Source organism: Pocillopora damicornis, chromosome 2 (assembly GCF_964200805.1).
Source record: "Pocillopora damicornis chromosome 2, jaPocDami1.2, whole genome shotgun sequence".
Taxonomy (NCBI): Eukaryota; Metazoa; Cnidaria; class Anthozoa; order Scleractinia; family Pocilloporidae; genus Pocillopora; species Pocillopora damicornis.
Genome location: NC_142671.1, coordinates 15,370,241 through 15,392,838, shown reverse-complemented (window position 1 = coordinate 15,392,838; position 22,598 = coordinate 15,370,241). Strand labels below are relative to the sequence as shown.

Sequence of the window (22,598 nt, the reverse complement as noted above, 5' to 3'; positions counted from 1 at the left end):
CGATAGAATTATTTTCAGAGCGTTGAAGACACAAGGCACTTATTGTTCTTCTTCAATAGAAGTTGATACTGAAGAAATGTAAAATGGTTTCCGTGTTTACATAGCCTGGTGTAAACACGCGGGAGGTTGGGAGAACACGAGATAAGCGTGAGTGTTTACTTCAGGCTATGTAAACACGGAAACCATTTTACATTTCTTTCATAAAATAACTAATGAAAGAGGAACGAAAACCGTGTTTACATACGCTCATGTAAAATGGTTTTATGGCCAATCAGAGCGCGCGTACTATTTACATTATCTTATAACAGATTTCTAAGTTCGCTTTCCATTGGAGTCTAATTTTGCCTCCAAATTCTTTTTCTATTTGCGCTCCCAAAATACGTTTTTGCTTTGCTTTCCAGAGTTCTAAGAATGCTTTCCCAAAGGAATCTCTACGTTTGTAGACTGCTTTCCTAAATTCGATCGAGAGGAGCTCTTTAAAATGGTGCATTCCCGAATCAGGTTGCAAAAAGGTTTTCCAGGCTTGAGTTATGATAAGCATTCCCAAAGTGTATATATCCCAGCTACGTTAGCTCGTTTAACGCGTCTGGTTTGCGTGTTTGAGGCTAAGGCCATACTTTGCAGCTTCCTTTCGACTATTACGCCCGCAAAAAGGGTGTGAAAGTGGAGCAATTTACAAACTTCCTTTGAACCAGTAGTGAAAGGGTGAATTTCAAAACGTTTTAGTGTGATCGAAAGACATTTTGTCAATTACGCTTTTCGAAGACGCTAACGTCACTGCGGTCTGTGCCTTTTAAAGAGAGGGAGGGAGGAGCCGGCAAAGGTAAGGCTATATTGTGGCCAAGCTCAAATTTGTCGTAAGTAGTGTGGGCGGAAATGGATCAGTGCTGCATTTTGAACTAAGGCCTTGAACTCACTACTACGTTTTCAAAAGTCTTCATACAGGCGAAAACGAAGCAAACTATTTCTGCCCACATCAGCGTGTTTTTTTTTTCCACACTGAAACGGCCGAAAACGATAAAACGAGGGGGACCTGGAATTTCGCCACCGTGAGAGCAATCACATCTGTTAATTTTTTTGTCATCGTTTTCAAAAGCCTCCGTTTTCACCTTTCCACACCAAAACGATGCGTTTTTCAAAAAAAATCCACTTTTGAAACCGTTTCCGAAAGTCTCTGTTTTCATCAATGTTTTCTGGATGCCCAGCGAAAACGCACCAAAAAGCATGCATTTTCAAACAAAAATGTAGTAGTGTAGTGTGGGCTTAAAATTTCGCCATTGAATCAATCTTACACACCCTGCTTGCAATTTGATAGCATAACAACTAAATATACCCTCAATTAGGGGCTGCCAAACCGTGCCTTTTTCACTGCTATACTGACTTGGCAAACGTTGGTTTTTTTCCGCAAACGTGCTAAATATATCTAAATACATGAAGCTTTTTATTAACCGAAGAAGAGGATTATGCAATCTTTCTTGTGCAGTTCTGCTATTTTCTCGTCCATGAAAGTTCTTTATCTATCTTCCTTCGAATAATTCAAATAAAACATCCCAATAACCTTGATCGTGGTTTAACAATCACAATCACTTTACATATTGACTAAAAAATTTCCTCTCGCTTGTATGGGACCAAGACAGAGCAAGCAGATTTTCAGATACATTGTTCTTGCTTGAGTTCGTCAAACCTGGAGTTGAGTGGATTTAAGAGAAACAAGAGAGTGATCTCTAAACAGTTGCTTGTATAATACATAATTTTAGACTAATTGTATGATTTATTTGTAACCTATCATAACTCGCTGCGATACGTTACCAAGATGCATTCCATCGTGAGGGAAACATTGGAAGTCTCGGTTTTGCAGAGTTGCTTGGTATTTCATGCGGTATTTCGGTTAAGAAATCCCATATTGAGGTTTGGCGATGATCTCAAACGCTGCGGCGTGCTTCGTTTGTGCCCTGGTGAACGGCCAAACAAAACTGTTTGTATTCTGTTAAACTTCCTGTCTTCCTCAGTAGGCCATTCTGCAAAACCGCTGATTTGTGTCGTCCTTGTTTGAACTAAATAATGTTAAGCAGAAAAACTCCATAAAATGTCAAACTTCAGAATCCGTAACCTGTGACTCACCGACAGAGAATGTACCGATTGCTGCCGCGCGGAAACTAAAGGGGTTTTCTTTTTGCTGCACATGTCGTGGGGGGGGGGGGGGGGGGGGAAAGACAGGGGGGTCAGAGTCTCCCGTAACACGTTCTCCCGCTTCCCGTACTTTTGTGCCCCTTTGCCTCCCGACTCCACCCTTCATTGCGCTGCTCCCGCGGATCAGGAATTCTATAATATAGTCTTTGACGAAATTTGACCTGAATGACCCTGAATCGCTTTCTTTGCTGGAGGTTTGTTTATTTGTAATTTCTCCAATTTAAAGGGAAAACTTTGTACACAAAAAAGAGTGCAATAACCCGAATGGAGGATGATGTGGCCACAAAACAATGACCACAGGAAAAAAATTCTATCCCGGTCTAAAAATTAAAGCTTAGACTGGACTGAGTTGGACTTATTTGTAACTTTTTACTTCATGAGATAATGACTTCAAATGAGCTCTTCGACCTCAAACATTTCTTGGTGCTTTATTGACTTGAAAAACATTTGATTTACTGTTTACAAATGTGCCTAATATTTTCTTGCAAAACGCTCGTGTTAAATGTAACATGTAAATGGTGCGTGAAGAGAAATCCTCAGAAATGAGCCCAGAAGATGAGAACCAAAGATCTATTTTTCCACCTTAATCATGGTGACTTATCGTGGTGTCTCTCTTTATGCATTACACAAAGACTTCTCACACTTCTTCACGTCACAGGTACCATCCGAACAATCCTTTACTGATTGCTTATAATACGCCCGGCTTGCGCACTGAAGTATATACGCGTAGCCTGGCATTTCTGCTATCATGCAGACAGGATCTTCTTGTTTGCACACTTTTTCCTCTTTGTCGCAGGTGTCTGCGTTACTTCCATGGCAGGAGTAACACTTCAAAACCTCTGTAGTTAGGGGAACAGAAATTGAACAATGAGTAAAACGTTGCTTTCGAACAAAAGATAATCACCATTGAGGTGCTTTCGAGAAAGTTCTGATGCAAACCTCCTTAATGGTACACCTAAAATATTACAGAAAATATATTAGGGAATCCAGGAAATTTCCAGCTTTTAGGTAGGAGAAACACACGAAGTGTTTAGCTAATAAAGTGTACCGTAGTTTTCTGAGACTAGAAGACCACGAACTATGCCTACCTCTCACTTGTAATTCCTCTGCCGGGCCCTTGCGAAACAATTTTGGAATCTTCCTGTACACTGAACGTGTATGAAAGAATAAAGTAGCAAACTTGTTATAAAAAATCGGAGCATTCCTCTCCCAATAGATAAAAGGAAAATAAATTGGGAAGCTGTAAATAACAATTAAGTGAAAACGTTACCTCTCGCCTGTATGAGACCAAGACAGAGCAGAATGAGCAGGCAGGTTTTCAGATACATTGTTCTTGCTTGAGTTCGTTAAACCTGGAGTTGAGTGGATTTTAAGAGAAACAAAAGAATGATCTCTAAACAGTTGCTTGTATGATACATAACTGTAGACTAATATGCCATTTCCCAATTACCTTTGGCCTGATTTTCAAATCATCCTTTGATATGGTTATAAGTTTGCATTCACATGCAAATGAACTAATTTTCATACGAATGGTTGAGCATCAGGCCTCATTTGGAAACGTGGCAAAAGGTCATCTATTTTCGTATTTTCCCATATTCCTTTCATCTTGTGGTCTCAAGAGGGAGTTTTCGACCATGGCGGGCAAGTAAACCAAAATCGACACTGATTCGTGTGAGGGGCTGAATAGGGGGTAAAATTTCCTCACAGCCCCATGCTATTGTAAAACAAATCTGTTTTCCCAATAGCAATGTATTGTTTTTGTCATTGTTTTCTCTGTCCAAGAAATGAATGCATAATGTAGTATGGGGCTGTGCGGAAATTTTACCGAATGAGGACACAACCTGTCTCGTCGATCCATCAATCTGTTTGAGCAGTCATCACTAAGCCCATAACGAGCCAACTGACTTCGAACTATTAAAAGTTTTAATTCAGCCGTAAAATTATGCTCACACGCCCCTTATTTTTGTATTATCTGACCTTTGCATTTGTTATGGAAATTCATTTCGGTTGTTTGTTCGCGAGAAATAAATAAATAAATGGAAGACAATTCGTGAACGATGTATCTATGTACACAATGCTGCAGCAGTTCACATTTCAGAAAAGATTGCAATACGCTATTAAAGAAATGTTTTAAATGGGTTGCAGTGCACAGTTTTTCATGCGGTATTCCAGTGAAGTAATCTCTCACTGCCCTTTGCTTCAGGTTTTGCGTCGCCCTTGACTTATTTCACCTTATTTTTTATTGACCTATTTCAGAGGGCCTTTCTGCAATTAATAACCACTGAGCCTTGACAACAATGTTTGACCCACCTCTGCTCATTTTAGCAGAAAGAAATTGTTAACATGCCAAAGAAAATTTGCAGCGAGAGTTGCGTTTAATAAAATAAAAAAGGATTTTGGGTAAGAAACTACTAAATCTGAAAACTCAGCAGACTTTATCCACAACTCTTGTAGGGATGTAGTATGCTTTTATTACTTTTATTAGTTGTGTGTGCACGAAATATGAATGTTGAACCCACTGCAGTGACAGTATTCTATTTGCACATTGCCTTTTGATGCGGTTTTCATAACTCTTTCTTACAGTATCAAAACTCATAAATGTCCAACCCCTTCGTGATGTTTCCTGAAAACTTTTGTTAACACAGATCAAAGATTTCAGATTGCCGCCCAATTAAGTACCCCCTTGATGAATTAGCATAGAACAAACGTTAAATCAGTCGCGCCAAGATGATTTCAGAACGAAAAAGAAAAGAAAATTTATGGCAATAAGAGTAGAATTGTACGGGAAATGGTTTCGAAATTTCCGACTTCGGCTTTTCCCTCTATCGACTGTATTGTCAGTTAAAACGTCCTACGTGAGCTTGTGACAGTTGAGAGGTATTGTCTACCACGCCTAACAAGAATTGAACTCATACTCGCTTCGACTGATCATTCTGCATTAACATCTTAAAATATATCGACGTTCAAATCCTTGAAATTCCAAAATAGTTTGCCACACGAATCTCAAAATCTTAGAAACCCCGACCAACAATTCATCGACAGATTGTGAGAGGTGTTAACATAAGATTACCAGATGCAACTCCTGTTGGATCGAAAATCGCGTCATTTTTTTTCTGTACTTGCCAGGATCACCTTCTTGAAAACATTAACACAGTTCTGTTACCGAGTTTTAGAATTGCAGCCATCCCTAGATTCATGAACTTATCAAGTAAGGCTTACCTTGGCAGGTTGGTCGTCTCGATAGCGTTGTTATTCAGTTTTGGCGTAGTCTGAATTATTGCGCAGTGATTTGAATGAAGAAACTCTTTTTGTACTGCTGCTTAGCCTATAAAAGGGTTAACCCTTTACCCCCCACGAGTGACAAAGAGAGAATTTCTCCTCACAATATCAATACAATATCAAGCATAGAAGTGATGAGAATAAAGTAAAACATCAATTAGGGGATTATTAGAAGATCCAATGCCAAATTCTCCAAATTGACATCATAAGAATTGAATGTCAGACAATATAGAGAATTACTCATGAGATCTCGGGAGTTAGAGGTTTAACCTCTCCAAACAAGCTGATAACATATAGATATACACGCATTGATGATCACATTCATCATTTAATCTTTCTAACACTTCTGAAAACATTTGCTTAGTCTTGAAATCATTTCGCCATGTCATCCTCTGGCAGTCTTTCATTTGAAATTTTTTTGCTAGATGGTTAGAAGAAAAAAAGCTTTATTGTGGGAAAAAAATTGTCGTGCAATCCACGAAAATTGCTGAATCGTTTCTGTTGACGGCATTTTATTTATGTGCAAATAAAGCAAAAGCTTTTCTTTCCCTAAAGAATCTGTGGGTCTTTGCATTGTAAGTTGAATCTCCAGGGACTGACTGAACACTTTTCACTGACTGAGTACATTTTTACATAGGTTTACGACAAATCTGTTTAAAGAGGATATTAATTCGCCTGAAAACACGCTCGGAAGGCTATAAAATCTAAGAACTTTCAAATTACAGGTTAGCTAAGCAAATTTCATTATTAATATGTTAGTACAGTTTTCTTAAAATTTTAAAAAACTGAAGCATTCGTTTCTAACGTTCGTATGGGCGATATTGAGTAGCTACCACCACAGTCGTCAGACAGAATGAGATGTTAATATTCTTTGACAACCTAACCACGCCATGGGTGAAAGTGAGCTAATAGTGCCTAGTTTCATTAAAGACGAATCCAAAAATTGGATGCCAATCTCTAGTTGGTCCGGCATTTACTACTAAGTAAAGATTTTCCCCTAAAATCAACTCCATCAGCCAAGTACGACTAATCAAGCGACGAAAACAATGTTTTGCTTAATCAGATTTTTTCTCTCAGCCACTGTTTTTTTTACATCATTGAAGTTAAGGTCGGGGAAAAAGAAGAACAAAACGAAAAGGTTGAACGAATCTTCTGACACTGCTTGGAAGCGTCAACGTAGATGTATAAAACATCGGTCGTCAACTTGGAAAATCAGTCACTCGGGTTATGAAAATTGTTTAATATTGCATGTTAATTAACATTATGACTGTAGTGCTTAAGCAACACCATTTAGGTTATTGGAAACTTGGGGAGATTTAGTTGTCTTTCAATTTAATTTCTTAACTGTTCCGTTTTGCAGTCTTCACTTCACTGTGCTTTTGCGCGCTCCAAACTCTGAATAGTGGGGATTTGTGTACAGTACACTGATCTATCAAGAGAGGAATACGCAATGGAGGAATACACTACTTGGTTAGAATTGCAGGGGGTATCTAACGAAGAAGTAAACGACAGGAAAGGTTAGTATGTAAAATGAAGGACGTTTAGGCCCAGAACGAAGCAGTAATTCTAATGAGGCACATGACATTAATAATTCGTTCTGTTTGGGACTTTTATAGTCTAAACGTACCTCTTACGTCCCATTTGGTGACCTGTAGTCAAAACAATGTATTAACTATTGCATGCTTTTAAAGGGTTCAGGAGAATTAAAGAGCGAAATATTTATCTGTATAATTCCAAGTTTTCAGGTCAATTGTAAAATCGTATTTACCTTGAATATATATGTACAATAGACCTGTGGTCTGAGTTTTCGAAGTATTCTCACACATTTATGACGTTCTTTTTATTTGACTTTTACGCCAGCCTTTGAAGATAGCTTGAGAAAGACAATAAAGGATGGAGATTTTGATGAGATCAGTGACAAACTTTCTCCGAGAGCTTTGACAAAATGTAACACGAACGCTCTGCTGATGGCTATGGAGGTAAAATGTATTACATTTACATTGTTTGAATGCTATAGACAGCAATATCAGAGAACATCCTGCAATAATTGGCACCGGATATTGCAATGAGACCATAAAAGGACCGACCTGTTCTATCGATAACGTTCTGATTTTCTTGATTCAACACTGAGGCAAGCGAATATTTCTTGACGAAAGTTTCGTATGATTTTTCAGAAAGTTCATTAAAAATACCCTCTGTCAAATTCATTAACTTTATGCAATTAAGCCATAAACAGCATTTTCTATCAATTTGCCGGCGTGATAACCCACGCAAGATGTTTGGAGAACACGAAAAAAATTTGTAAATCACGAGCCAGAGATGAGTGACTTACAAACTTTTCGAGCCTTTTCAAATGTTTCAATTTTCTATGAAATTACCGGTGCAATAAATGATAATTTTTTGACCCAACAGGGCTCTCGTAAAATGTCAGTTATTTCATAAAGAAGAAAAAGCGGGGCGCCTTTCATGTTTACTATCGTTCTCGTGAAGAACATTAGGGCAAGGTATCGCATGCCATTTACTGCTATTTCTAATAAATTTTATGTTCACGATGTTGTTTTGTAAATCTATTTTGAGGTGACTTTTAAACTACGACGATTAGCTGACAAAAAGGGACCGGACGAGGAGGATTTCAATAAGCTAGCCGCTTCTTTGGATGAATTTATTTCCCGCCTCTTTGATCCATTAAAATCAGGTGGACGATTACGCGATGTTTTCTTATCAGATTCCATTGACAACATCATGGACGCTGCGATAGAGTTTAAACAAAAGAATGTAAGTGAAAATTACTTTTGTTTCTGGCCCTGATTTGAAAACTGGCGAGCCTCATTAACAAGGCTGTTGGTATTATTAGTGCCATACCTGACCGGCTACGGTCGAAAGCAAGACAAATAGAATCAGTTAATAATCAGTTTTTCACAAGTAACGATCATCTTTTTCACCTCAACGGAAATTTCACGCTCAACCTTGATAAAGCCAAATCAAGGGATTTCTATAATCTTTTAATTGCTAAAATCCACACTGGAGGTCAGGCAGGTCCTAAAAGATGGAGCGAAATACTTTCTTTGAATGATGAAAAATGGGCAAAGATATTTAAGTCAATACGAAAGCTGTGCAAAGAAACAAAACTAAAAGAATTTCAATTTAAGTTTATCATAGAATCGTGGTGACAAAGAGAGAACTATTCAAATATGGTATTAAAACTGACGAAGAATGCTGCTTTTGTGGGGAAAAAGACTCAATCGATCACACCTTTATTCACTGTCCCTTTACGAAATCATTCATACAGAAAGTCATTCGGTGGTTTAACACAACGTACAATTCACAGTTCTCTCCAACTACGGAGGAACTTTTATTCGGAATTACCTCCAACTTAAACGAGAATAGTACCACCAAGAAATTCGACTACGTCACACTATTCATGCGTTATTATATCTATAGTTGTAAACTTAACAACAAGCCCATTGTCCTCCACGACTTTGTGAATGCAGTTCACCAAAGGGACCTAATTGAAAATACCGTCAATAACTAGCTCCTGACAAATGCGGTTAAAATATCTCAACTCTCTTTAAAAAAAAAAATTTTAAAAAAAATACAAAATAAAATAAAAACAAAACTTAAATAATAAAAAATTAAATAAATAAAAAACTTAGTGGTACACCTACCAACAGTGAAACTCTCACCAAAACACTTCAAACAATACTCCTTACGTTCTTTTTTCTTTTTTCACTTTTGTTATAGTTCCTCATTTAATGTATCAAAGTCTCAATGCACAAATGTAATTTAGCAGTGATAGCTTTTCAATCAACGTATTGTATTCGGATGTGGTAAAGTTATCGTTTTATGTTATTCATATTGTATTATTGAACTTTATTGTAAGTAGACTAACATCTCCCTTTGGAGAGTACGGCGCAATAAAGAGATACTATTAAAAAAAACAAAAAAAAAACAAGGCTGTTGGCAGAACTTTCCTTTACGGCAGTTCTACTGTAGGTTAGAGCCATATCAGGTTGTTTTACTATTGAGACTATCACTCTGTCCCTTTTTTTCTCAATTAGGAGGTGTAAACAAACCAGAACCTCCCAGGCCTTCTTCCTTCCAGCCATTCTCTTGACTAAGGCCGCCGTCTTGTGTAAAATTTTTGTCGTATAAAGAACTGGATTGATGTTATTGCAATTGGCCTTGCCTCCTCATTACTATATATGACAGGGGTAATCTATAAATTTTTAGCAGCTGTCAAATGGACAAAATTGAGTTTTGTTTGTTTGGGGCAGAGCAGATTGGTCATGATTAATTTGGTTTCACTGGAGTTTAAAACTCTGTGGCAATTTTCTTTTCAAGTTCTTTGCTCACCCAGTAATCAACAGCCAAATGACAAAGAAGTGGCATGGTGAACTTGGCTGGATGCGAAAATGTTCTTGGTTGAGTACTGAACGCTGGATATGGGTGTTCCTAAACGTCTGGTGTGTGTTTGATGTTTTTCTTTTCCCCATAATCTTCATTGTTTTTGGGGGATATCATTTAGCGAGGAAGAAGATGAGGAACAGAAAAGGTAATCTTGGATATGAAGAAACTTTAAGTTCTTCATCCCATTTTCTATGGTGAAATCTTGAAATTGTGCCATAAGGAAAGATACAATGCAAAGCTTCGTTGGCGCAATGCAAGCATTTTTCCTAAGGATGTTTTGCATTCCTTTTTAAAGGATTACTAAACTCCAGAAATTTAGCATATAGAATGGTGATCTGCACTATGAAAAAGTTCAGCAAAGTTTTGTTTGTCGAAGTTGAGAAAGTTTTAACAACATTTCTTTGCTACGTTGAAGAAAAACTTTGTTGTGGATCTATTCTTAAAACTAATAGGTAATACAGATATTATATCATTTTTTTCTCGTATCACTAACGAATTAAAATTTTTTTTCTTGGTTTCTTCCGACAAGGAATATTTCGCAACAAGGAAGACATATACGGTGAGTAAAACTATCGGCAGAAAATGTATTATATATACCTAATGCCTTCAGACTTCGATGGTTAATTTTACTTTTTCTCTGATTATTATTTTTTGGCAGGAAGTTATCTCAAGTACTTCACCATCCCGTATTTCATCTTTGTCCGTGACACTTTCAGTTTCCTGGTTCACCTGGGACTACACTTCGCTACTTGTCTTGCGCCTTCGAGCATTTCAATCAGTAGACTAGAGTGGGCTGTCTGTGTGTTCTACATGGGTCGAATAGTAACTGAAATCAAACAGATAAGCGACACAAAGGTACTGCAAAGTGAAGAGTCAGACAAGCCGGGTATCAAGGAACCAGTGACTTGTGGTAGTGTTGAAATTTTAACTGAGCTGAAAGAGACCAGTAATCGGAAATCAAAATCAACGTCGTTGGCGATGAGATTTAGTAAATACCTGAAGTAAGTATGTAAAGAACAATTATTGAATAAAACTACTTTTAACATTTCATAAAAATGTCCTAAGATTTTCAGGGTTTAGCAAACCAAGAGATTATAAACAGTTTATAATCTCTTGAGCAATCCCACTTAAATAGTTAGTATTTTATTTAAACATCTGTTTGACGGAAAGGTTATGAAATTACGCGTTACTCCAGAAAGTATGTTGCAGGTTACTGATGTAAGGGAGATTTGCGATAGCAAAAGAAGTCCGGTTATATCTTTGAAAGATCGGTTATATCCCGGAAAGACCGGTTATATATTTGTGCAAGAGATCTTTGATCTGTTATATTATCACCATAAATATTCCCTGGACACGTTAAGTCCGAGTATCCTAAGCCTAATCCCACCTACAAGTCGTGACCCCAGAAACCTTGTGTTTCTGGTATCTCTAACCTCTTTTCCCCCCTCGCGTCCCCTGTAAGACTTCCCCCTCAAATCTCTGGTTGTCAAGAGAGGAGGACGATAACTTTACAGAAAAAAGAGGGGTGTTAGATTCCGGTTATGAGGAATAGTAGTACAAATTCGTGCTACGTCATCTAAGATTATGAAGCAGTTATTGAAAACGAGCCCTAATCGATAAGAACTGGGAAAAAATGAGTGATATTTAGAATGAGAGAGAGCCTGATATACGGTAAAGAATCTCTTTAATTATGTGACTTTGCATATTTTTGGTCCTTCAGTGATCGTTGGAACGTCCTGGATTTAACCACAATCATTGTATACCTCACCATTTTTGTCTTGAGAATGCTGACATGGGCGGTATCAGACTCTGTGGTTAATAACAGAGCCCTTGTTATAACTGGTTATCTTTACGGCCTCAACACCATGTTCCTTACTTTCCGAGCGTTTGGTCTCGTGATGGAAATTACCAGAGGAGTGGGTGCCATTCAAATCGCGTTGTTTTTCATTCTTAAAGACGTGGCGATCATATTTTGGCAGTTTATCGCTGCGATTTTAGCATTTTCTATCGCTATAACCAAAGTATACGTTGCAGAAAAATCCTACCTCGTTAAGGAAGACCAAGACAAAAATGCGTAAGTGAGAGATAACGGAGTCAATCATTTAAACTTCCCCAGCGCAGAAAAAGGTTTATTACATGATTAATTGTTTTCACTAAAAATGACATGATAACCTTAATGTATGAGACAATATCTAGCCCGGGTAACTAATTTCGGACTCTAAACAATAATCCGAATTAACCTGCCATTATTTTTTGAAAAAATCGCTTGAAAAAAAAGCACAAAAAAAAAAAACCTCAGAGAAGAATCTCAAGCCAATGCAAGTTATCAAATCATTGTTATTGACTAGAACAAAATAAAGTTGTTTTCCTAATTATTGGAGTACATCAGAAGCAAATCAATCCTAATAATAGCCTCTTTGTATCTCTTGCCATATAGAGCTTGCAGTGCAGCTGTTCTTTCCTGGTATGTTTTGTTTGGGTAACTTGATTTGCAACTCTTTTACGATGGGTGTGTTAATCGTATGTATGCTCAATCGAACCACACCGGTGCTTACATGTGGACTGTGCACTACAGTTTTATATCTATTGATTACAAAGTGAATCTTAACATTTAAAATTTCTGATTGTTGTAGTTGGTGGACTGTAGCAAAGCATCTATGTTGGTCCTTGTTGGGAATTGTAGAGCTTGATCCACTGGACTCGTCAGACGAATTATCAGTGACTGTGGTTCGCTTTTTGTATGGAGGTTTTATGATCATGGGAGCTGTTCTCCTTATGAATATGATGATAGCACTTCTATCAAACACATATCAACGAGTTGAGGTAATAATCTCTTTTTATTTTGAAATGATTTACCTGATCGTGTGTTTCACGCGTATTGCTTTGCATTTTCATACGCTTCGCTATCTTTGCTCGACATTTCGGTGTATTTCTTGAGAGATGGTTTTAGGTCCTTGATTTCTGGTTGAAATTCTCTCTGGAGTCGTGCCATAAATGGAAGCTTTGAAAAAAATTGGCTGAGAGGGAACAAGTGTCTCAGGCTAAACTGAATATCGGTGGTTTGAGAAATTTACTATATAGCGTTCTATTACAAATGCTGCAAACTGATTGGCTACGCTACTCGCTATCTAATTCGTGATAGACAGCGAGTAAAGTATCTCGCCTTACCTACGAATGTAAGCAAAATAAAATAAAATTGATGGCCTGCTTGTTTTTTAGTTTTGAACGAATGGTAGATTTGTACGAAACCAATGATATTATTTGCTCTTGATTTCCATGATTCTAGATTCGCCTTCATTAACTATCACGCCAAATAAATCTCGAGCTCATAATCTATTTACCAGGTAGATCAGCGAGTTGAATAAAGCGGAAGATATACTTCACTTCGACTTACATTCTTCTTTCATTTTAAAGGATAATTCCTTAAAAGAATGGTCATTCCGTAAAGCCATGAGAATTCAGACGTACAGCTCATATGATCCCATTCCTGTTCCTTTTAACCTCGTCTCAAGTCTGCTGTTGGGTTTGCGTTCCTCTTTCCAATGTTTCTGCTTCTGCCTCAGGTGGAGGCGAGAAAGACAACAAGAGATCGACATAAAGGATGGAAATGTAAATGATTTGTAAAGTGAAGTCAATCTTAGTTGGAATGAAGCAGTAATAGCACATAATTTCCAATGAATACAAAACTCTTCCAGATCATCTTTTCCTTTTTTCTTTTTTCTGAGAAGAGGAAAAATAACAAATAAACAAATCGATATAAAAAGAAACAAAACAAAACAGAAAAAAAATAGAATTATTATCCTTTTTTAAGAGGACATAATGTCGGAATATCGCTAAATTTACTCTCGAGGATAGTATAGGATATCATAATGTAAGTTAAAGGAAACAACTTGACTTCAGATCAACGAGGAAACTATTACGCTCATAATATCAAACAAGCATTCGCAGTGCACGACGTTTTAAAGAAAATATTCTTATCTATTTTACATTGTTTATTTCAAACTTTTCAAAGCGCAACCTTGTGAAGCGACCAAGATCAACCCGAATATCACAAATGGAAGAGAAGATGCTAAAACTTAAGGTAAAGCTTTCATACTTTCATACGAGGCACACGAACCAAACTTCTCAGTGACATAGGATCACTGTAATTGTTGTTATTCAATTCCTGATTAATGAAAGTACGAGAAGCTGATTTTTGCTGTTGCACTCAAATTGCAGAGGGAGTCGTTAGATTTGGTTGTCAAAAATCTTCAGACCAAATATTTTGCAAGTTATGGGTATATATTTCCACTCACAGGTAACTGTTACAATAATTTTGATTTACTTTTTTTTAATCTTGTTTAATTCTTTTTAAGTTGAAATACAAACATAGCCAGTAATAATCGAGATATGTAGAAATGATGATGCTATGGAATTATTTTGAAATATTTCGTTGTCTTTTGCTTAGAAAGAGAATATTCTTGCCTTTCTCATTTAAAACAGATCAAGATAAAATGGATCAAGTCTTTCAGGAAACTAGAAACCTTCGACCAATGACGAATCAAGTTGCTTACAACACCTTTATTTCGAATGGGTACGACAAATGTGTCTTACCAACGGGTCCGAAGGTGAGGTTCTTTCCGTTAATATACGAAGTGGGTGCTTCATTAGCCCCGAAATAGTTCCCGTTTGGTTTTTAATGTATTGCGATCGTATGGCAAACGATAAACGACTGTAGTAGAAAACTTTTTCACTTAAACGTAGTTGATCAAAATAATCCTTATCCTACGTAGGGCACTTTTCAAACCAAAGCCAAAGTTAGAATAACAGCCAATCAGAGGGGAAGAAAATTTCAAAAAAGACAATAAGAATTCAGAGCTAAAAGAAGCAAACTAGCTAGAGCGCGGAGGAAAGCAAGTTATCAAGTAACGATCGATTTTAGTTGTGATTTTGATTAGTTGATAAAGTGGCGCGAGTTTTATAAATCAATCACTCAGCAAACTATAGCTAAGAAAAACTAAAGCAATTCTGGATTGCCACCGACGCTATTGAAAACAGTTTAAAACCATTTACCAATCGGATTAAATTCAGTCTGGACAAAGAGTTCCTTCTTATTAATAAGATAACTTCACCAGTATTGTTTCTGTTTTTTAATTCTTTCCTTTGAATGATAGGCGTGGAAGAGTGAAGGCATAAGGATCGAGGATTGCCTTCTCATGTACGAGGGAGAGGAAGTTTGCAAGACGTGCAAGGATCACCCAACAGCCTCACAAAAGAATCATGCTGCCAGATATCTTATTCCTTTCACTTCAGAGTTTCCTGGATTTGAGGTAAGAAATATACCAAAACAATATGAACGTGCTTTCTTTATCTTAGTCATATTATGAAGTTCGGTCAGATAGGGGAAAGAGAGTTCAAAAAGACAATGCAAAGGCAATTTGAACCAATCATTTTATGCTATAACGCTTTCAAAGAATTTCCTCTAAAGTCGCAAAAAGTGGCATAGTGTTAAATGGCACTGGTCTGAATTAATTAAAATAATAAATCAGTTGCATGCCAACGAGAAGTCGGAAAGGGACCTCAACCTCCATGAAAAATTTCGGAAAACAAATGAATGACTCAATACATGGATAAATTAATGCGTAGAGGAAGAAATTTACTTACTATACCAACCCTTTTCCAATATACCCCAAGAGAAACACACGAGGGGACTTACTGGGCCTAAACAGGTAGAAAAATCAGTCGATTGTTCTTGTTATCGTAAAGATTTCCATTTTCAAGCTTTAAGAATGATCTTCTGTCGGAACTACTAGTAGTAGCGAATAAAAGTCATCAAACGTTCTTCAATATTTAACCTACTAGCTACAAGCATTCAGTAGATGGTAATTGCCAACGCCGGATAATTTTCGTATCAAACTACCTGTTCTCATCCTCATTCTATTCTTATCCTTACAGCGTATGCGAATACGTTGTGGAACGATGTTTTTGATCATTTTCTGGTTCCCTTCTTTCCTACTTTTAGGTTCTCATTTTGGGAGCAGGAGAATGTCGAAGTCTAGAGATGGGAGTGGCGGGAAAGAATTACGAATCTCATGTCAATCGGAGCCGAGGATGGACTAACGAATGTATCGGGTACCATATCAACGGAAATATTTTCAACGCTTTTACCGCAAACTCAATCATTGAAATTGAAGGTGCACAAGACAAATATGTATCACATACGAATCGTAAAGAATGTAATATTTGCAAAAGCGAGCTGTGCGGGCTATCACCATTTCAGACTATCGAGCCTATTCCGCTCCTTTATTCTCCAAACTATGGGGAATAAAGATATTTTCCGAGTTAATACCTTTGAAATTACAAAAATTCATGTTTGATTATCATAATTACCTATTCCCCACATTGCTTCTTAATCTTTTTGTAACAAATGGCCAAATTCATCGCTACTGTACCAGAACAGCTAGTAATTATCAAATGCATTTGTGCCGTACTAATCTCAAGCAATTTACAATTCTCTACCGAGGTCCTAAAATTTGGAACTCTCTTCCTGTTTCAGTGACTCTACAAGTCTTCTTAGTTTTATGACGAAGATGCAATAGTTTTTACTCAAAAAATCACTGAATTAGCCAAGTGGCACATTCGCAGCTCTTATTTTTTTCAATATATTACTGTAAGTGGTGGCCTTTCCCACAAGCCCAGAGGCTTCATGAGGTCTCCTCGCCTTCCAATTGTAATGCTGATCATTAATTTTTTTGAATTGTCACAAAGGCAAATAAAATGATGATCATGATGATAATAATGATGATGATATGCTTGAAATATATTTCTTTTTTCCTTTAAGTGGATGACATTGTACTGATGCAAATCAACAGTTTATTTGGACATAACTATTGTTCCTTGTCAATTATCGCCGGGCCCAAAGTGGTTTTAGTTCTTTAACTATACTCAGCCTTGAAGTAGTTATTTTCATTTCAGATGCTATGGCTGATCGAGGCGATGTGATTGGTTGCATGGTGATGTTTGAAATGGCTGGAAATGGAGAAGTCCCTATTTTGTTTACTCTAAATGGCAAACAGATCACTCAAGTAACCATTTCAACCAATTTTGACGATAAGGAATCACTGTTGTTTCCATTCGTTAGTATGGGACACAAAGGAGTAACGGTGTCAGCTAAGGTTAGTTTTAACTTGTAAAAGAGTGGCTCTTACTTCTCATAGCTGATAATAGCCTAAGATTCACAGGCTAAGCGTCACATATGATACACGGGCATCGTGGCATATTGCATTGTTGGTGGTATTTTGATGGAAACCTGATCCTATCCCGATCTTTGTTGAGGTCGATCTGCTTGGCAACACTACTAATGGGCACTACCAGGCATCACTCTAAGCTGAGCTCTATAAAGGACATGCGTGACTCTAAGCCAATCTGAATCACTTTATTGACACGTCTATTCAATGATCAGTTTAACTGGATCACAAGAATGGACCATTAACAACCCATCTCATCTTTTTCACCCATAATTTTTAGATGCGGCCCGGTGGAGGCGTTAGTAGGTTAACAATGCCAGTTATGTGGGACAGAATGACTTCCACCAGTTCGCATGGAATAGTTTCTAGACAAGAAAATGAGAAAGCTGCAGTTTTTCATGATCTGGAATACGCTGAAACCAAGTTTCGACGAGTCCGGGACGACATGTTAGACAACGTGAGGATGAATTTCAGAAGAATCGAAGACGTCTTTAATGGATGGAATAAAGAATGCATGCTGATGAACGACTCGTCTGATAAGGGGCCAGCCCTTCGGAGGAAGATAAAAGAAACTTTAGAAGGATTAAAGGAGGTAGATGAGCTTGGAAAACATCTCAGTAGAAAGTTCGACCAAGTTTTGAACACCGGAGGACATTACAGCTGAGGCAGGTTGACCTGAGATAATAACTGGAATTTTTTTAACCCCTTTTACGGAGGTTCAAATAGATTCCTTTACTTAATTTTCCAACAATCAATTCAAAAGTTGATCGAAAAAACCGAATTTTTCGAGTCATTCCTTAAAAATGGTATCAGAAATGCTTAATAAATAAAGTGTGGAAGCGACAATCCATTGAAAGATTGGTGTTTGAAAATAAAAGCACTTTGATCGACTTGGTTAAAGTAATAATCTTGCATGATTGTGTGGATGACGGTGAAAACAGTTTACGGTGTAAAATTATTGAATTGCCTTCAATACGAATAGACGGTTTACTGTTGGTCAATGCAATAAAGCGCAACTTAAACTTTTGTTAAGTGAATATGGTTTGTTAAAAGTACCAAAAACTTACGGGAAAACGGCAAAATTTCAGGCCAAGAAATGTATAAAGGGTTTGACTCACGTAACCAGCGGCCAAATTTGTTGGTGGGAGTAAAAGAAAAGACTAATCTTCTGGAGCATAGGTTTGCACCACTAATATAGCACCGATTTTTATGGTTCTGCATTGCCAGTAATATATTATGTCCGGCTTGAAGTCACAGGCAAACTATCTATAAGAGAGCTGAAAATTTCCCGTTTTTCCATCTGGAATAAGAATTTTGTGAATTTAAACTTAAATTCTGCTCCGGAAGAGAAGATGGCAGCAGAAAACGACAGGTGCATTTGCTCCCTTCTCACGCATTCCAGTCGAAAGAGTAGTTCAACTATAAAATCCTTATCACCGAGACAATTTCCTTACTGCTCTTCGCGGTTGTGATCGAAGTCCAGTTTTTTAGAGTTTTCATGAAGTAAGACTTAAACTTAATAGTAGAACAGTCAGTCAAATCAAATTTAATTTAAAGCGGTTGGAAAAAGACATTATTGCACTAAACATACATCTAATTGAGTGTCCTATTATGTGACCGGTTGGATATTCCATGGTATACCACTCGAAAGCGTTGCACAACTTGTGTATATACTGGAGGACGCAAAATACGTATGGCACCTGTATGCGTTAAACAGGGCCTATACAAATATGCATTGCTTTAGAAAGTGCAATAAAGTGTAACAACAGAGAGCTGACATTTTCCTCCTTCAAAGTGTTGCATTCTACCAGACGAAAAGGTCATCGCAAACTGTCTTTTAGGTCATAGCACTTGATATAGTTTTGAATTGCAAATTGATTTCTTTCTCTCAGGGGGTTATCAGGTCGAGTTCACACGCTATTGTATATTGATATTAGACATTACTGTCAGTATCTCCTATCCAATTGGCTGAAATCCAATCGGCACATAGTTGTGACTTCCATAGCCAAATAAGCTGGAAGTATGGGTTCAAAACCCGTCGAAACCTAAAGTTCTCTGTCAGTATTTACGAGTCAGAAGATACATTTAATATATTTGTGTTAATAGTTAGTAGGACATGTGTCAATCATACAAATGCGATCTGAGGAAGATATTATCCACGACCAAACTTCAAAAACAAAATCTTGATACATAGAGATTTTTTACTTCATAAACTTAGCTTAACTTTCTTAAATCCCTTCATTACCAAAAAAAAAAAGTGCGCAGCGAAGCAAAAAAAAGAATAAAAATTCTATTCCTTACCGAGGACGTCAATATCGGGCTCATATGTCTTGCATATTACACCCACTTCTTGGTTTTTATAGACATTCATTGTACATGTACGTCATGTATACGGGCTCATTACACCCCCTGATATTTGTTAATTCACGCAGTGCTTGTTGAAAAGTCTCCTCACTTCCTGTACAACGAACGTTAAACATGTAGACCGGTCCAGACCCTTCTCCAAAACGGAGGATATTTCAAGGCCGTGACGTTACCTGGGACGCCAAGCAATCTGCATACCACTTCAGCCTTCGTTTTTTCCCAAGGTCCAGTGACGCGTCCCCAGACTCCATGAGAACAATTCTCAACAAGCCCGGCATAGGTCACGTTGAGCCCAGATAAACGGATTTGAAAATCTGTTGAATTTAATTTAAGTTTTTCAGTCGATAGGAGAAAAACTAATGATTTACTTTTATGCGCTAAGATCTGAGATAAAACGATCTTGTGCTCTGGGTCTATTCCGGTTTACTACAGGACTTTGTGCGCTCTAAGACCCTCTGAGTTCCACATCGCACACTTAACTAAAGCCTAAAGGGCCAACACTCGAAACTGACGCCTAAAGGGCCAACACTCGAAACTAACGCCTAAGGGGCTAACACTCAAAACCGACGCCCGAACGGCCAGTGCTCAAAACGTTAGCTTTAGAAGCTCGTTAGCGAGGCCAATTTTAATTATCAACTCGGTTAATAAAACAATTAACCCAGTTTGTTTTCCTGTGTTTCAGCTGAATCTACTATTTCGCGAGGTCACAAACAACGGCTTTAATATGAAATGGAAATAACATTTATATGTTAACTATTAACTGGATAGTCTTAACAAAACTATCTTGGATACAAAATCACTGAAATCGTAAACAAGCTGAATGTGTGTGTCACTCGCGATTATCAGTATATGAAGTGATACTTTTATCATGGCGTTCGGACGCGGCTTCAAGCTCTCCGCAAATTTATGTGTGTTTCTCTGTATTTACATCACTTTGGAGTTCTTCAGGTTCTCAGATGTATATGAGAACACTTTGAATGAATAGCAAAATTAGCGAATCAATGAGAGATCGAGACTGGTATCATCGTAAAGCACGTAAATCGAACTCAGAAAAGCACTGGAACACTTACAGGAAACTGAGGAACAAAGTAAACCGCTTAGTAAAATCTGCTAAGTCGAAATATTACTGTGACATGATCGAGGAAGCCAGAGGAAATCACGGCAAAATGTGGAAAGCTGTAAACGAAGCATGCAATCGTAATTCATCCTCAGAAAAGGTTCAGTGCATCATTTCCGATGGCATTCAGCACACCACTTCCAAATCCATTGCTGTTGCTTTGAATAGCTTCTTTGCATCCATAGGCAAGCGCCTAGCTGACAAAATAACGACTACCTGGTCGAATTGCAACTTGGTTTTAGAACAACCGTTGTCTCAGTTCCAGTTAACTGAACTAGAGGAATCGTTTGTGTTTCAGCAGCTTACCTCTTTGAAGACAAATAAAGCAATTGGTTTGGACAAAATTAGTGCTAGACTGCTCAAGAGCTCTGCTAATACAATCACTCCCTCCATCACTAAGCTGTTGAATCGATCGATTCTTACTGGTAAATTTCCTAAATTGTGGAAATGCTCAAAAATTACAGCCTTGTTTAAATCAGGCGACCGATCAAATGCATCGAACTATCGACCTATCTCTATTTTACCGACACTCAGTAAAATTCTCGAGAAAGCCGTGCATTCCCAGTTGTACCAGTACTTGGTTATTAACAACCTTCTCACAAGGAAACAGTTTGGATTCAGGAAGGGGCTCTCTACTGAATCTGCTTTGACATCATTTGCTGATGAAGTCTTATTGAACATGGAACAAGGTAAACTGTGTGGGGCCGTGTTTTTGGATTTAACCAAGGCTTTCGACACCGTGGACCATCGGATTTTGTTACGCAAGCTTTCCAAAATTGGTTTATGTGAGAACTCGCTTCAGTGGTTCCGCTCTTACATTACTGACAGGAAACAGCGTACATGTTGTGGGAATGAGTTGTCTGATGAATTGCCAGTTACCCATGGGGTCCCTCAGGGAAGTATTCTGGGTCCTCTGCTATTTGTCATCTACATTAACGATTTGCCAAGCGTTCTAGATGCCTGTCAAGCATCACTTTATGCAGATGACACGGTGATCTACTGCTATGGGTCTTCCTCTCAGGAGCTGACTGAAAAGCTCAACCAAGACCTCCTGGCTGTGGCGAAATGGCTGAATGAACATAAGTTAACACTGAATCTGGACAAAACCAAATGCATGCTTATAGGCAGTAACAAGAAGTTACAGAGGAAAATAGCTCTAACTGTTTCAATCTTTGATCATTGTATAAACAATGTTACTTGTTTTAAATATCTTGGAATCTTAATATCGTCTGATTTTTCGTGGACAAATCATGTCGAATACATGGCAGGGAAAGTTAATCAAAGGCTTGGCCTACTTAGACGCATTAAGCATTTGTTACCGTTTAAGGCGCGCATCCTTTTTTATAAAAGCCTTGTTATGCCCTTATTCGAGTATGCTGATTTAGTTTGGGGAGACAAACATAATGTAACTTTAATGTCTAGTTTGCAAGTGCTTCAAAATAAGGCGGCTAAAATAATATTAGATCGACCACTGTATTCCTCTGCGTCTGATGCGTTAACTACACTGAAGTGGTTAACACTAGAAAAAGGCGCTTCCAGCGCCGATGCGTACATGTATATAAATGTCTTAATGGTCTCACGCATCACGAATTAACATTTATTTTTTTTTAGTCACTCAGCAAGAACAGCATAGTTACAACACAAGAAATAAAGCAAACCTCAAAATTCCATCCGTTAAAAGAAACTGGGGTAAACAAAGAACTGGCTATCATGCTGTAAGTGATTTTAACTCGCTGGACAAAACTATACGAGCCTCTGATAATGTAAATATTTTGAAGCGTCAGATTTTTAATTCATTGATTTAAGTTTTGTATTACACATAAGATACATTAGTTTTTAGTAGCATCTTTTAGCATTTTTATTCATTGTAAATTTTTAATTTTTAATTTTCGAGGTCCTTTTTGTAAACCACTTTTTAGTGAAAAAGTTTCCTCATTAAAGATTGTCATTATTTATGTACCCACGAAAGTTTTTCTTTGGAACTGAGATGTACAATGGTTTTTTCCAATTTCTAA

General features: G+C 37.6%; 1 protein-coding gene across 2 annotated transcripts; it reads left to right on the top strand.

Annotated features, from left to right (window-relative positions):
- Positions 1-6,068: 6,068 nt before the first annotated feature.
- On the top strand, positions 6,069-17,900 carry LOC113677259 (short transient receptor potential channel 4). Of its 2 annotated transcripts, XM_089196579.1 has the most exons (18): positions 6,069-6,194; positions 6,830-6,986; positions 7,330-7,448; positions 8,047-8,244; positions 9,811-10,021; positions 10,406-10,435; positions 10,535-10,877; positions 11,597-11,950; positions 12,314-12,340; positions 12,510-12,699; positions 13,291-13,485; positions 13,889-13,957; positions 14,095-14,173; positions 14,359-14,483; positions 15,030-15,185; positions 15,878-16,049; positions 16,831-17,030; positions 17,383-17,900. In XM_089196579.1, the coding sequence occupies exons 2-18, from the start codon at positions 6,920-6,922 to the stop codon at positions 17,764-17,766; spliced, it is 2,919 nt and encodes a 972-aa protein (XP_089052705.1). In that variant the 5' UTR covers positions 6,069-6,194; positions 6,830-6,919; the 3' UTR covers positions 17,767-17,900. The 2 variants fall into 2 exon arrangements, with proteins under 2 accessions (XP_089052705.1, XP_089052706.1); XM_089196580.1 differs by lacking the exon at positions 17,383-17,900 and having other exon boundaries at positions 15,878-15,987; positions 16,831-16,979.
- The last annotated feature ends 4,698 nt before the right edge of the window (positions 17,901-22,598 follow it).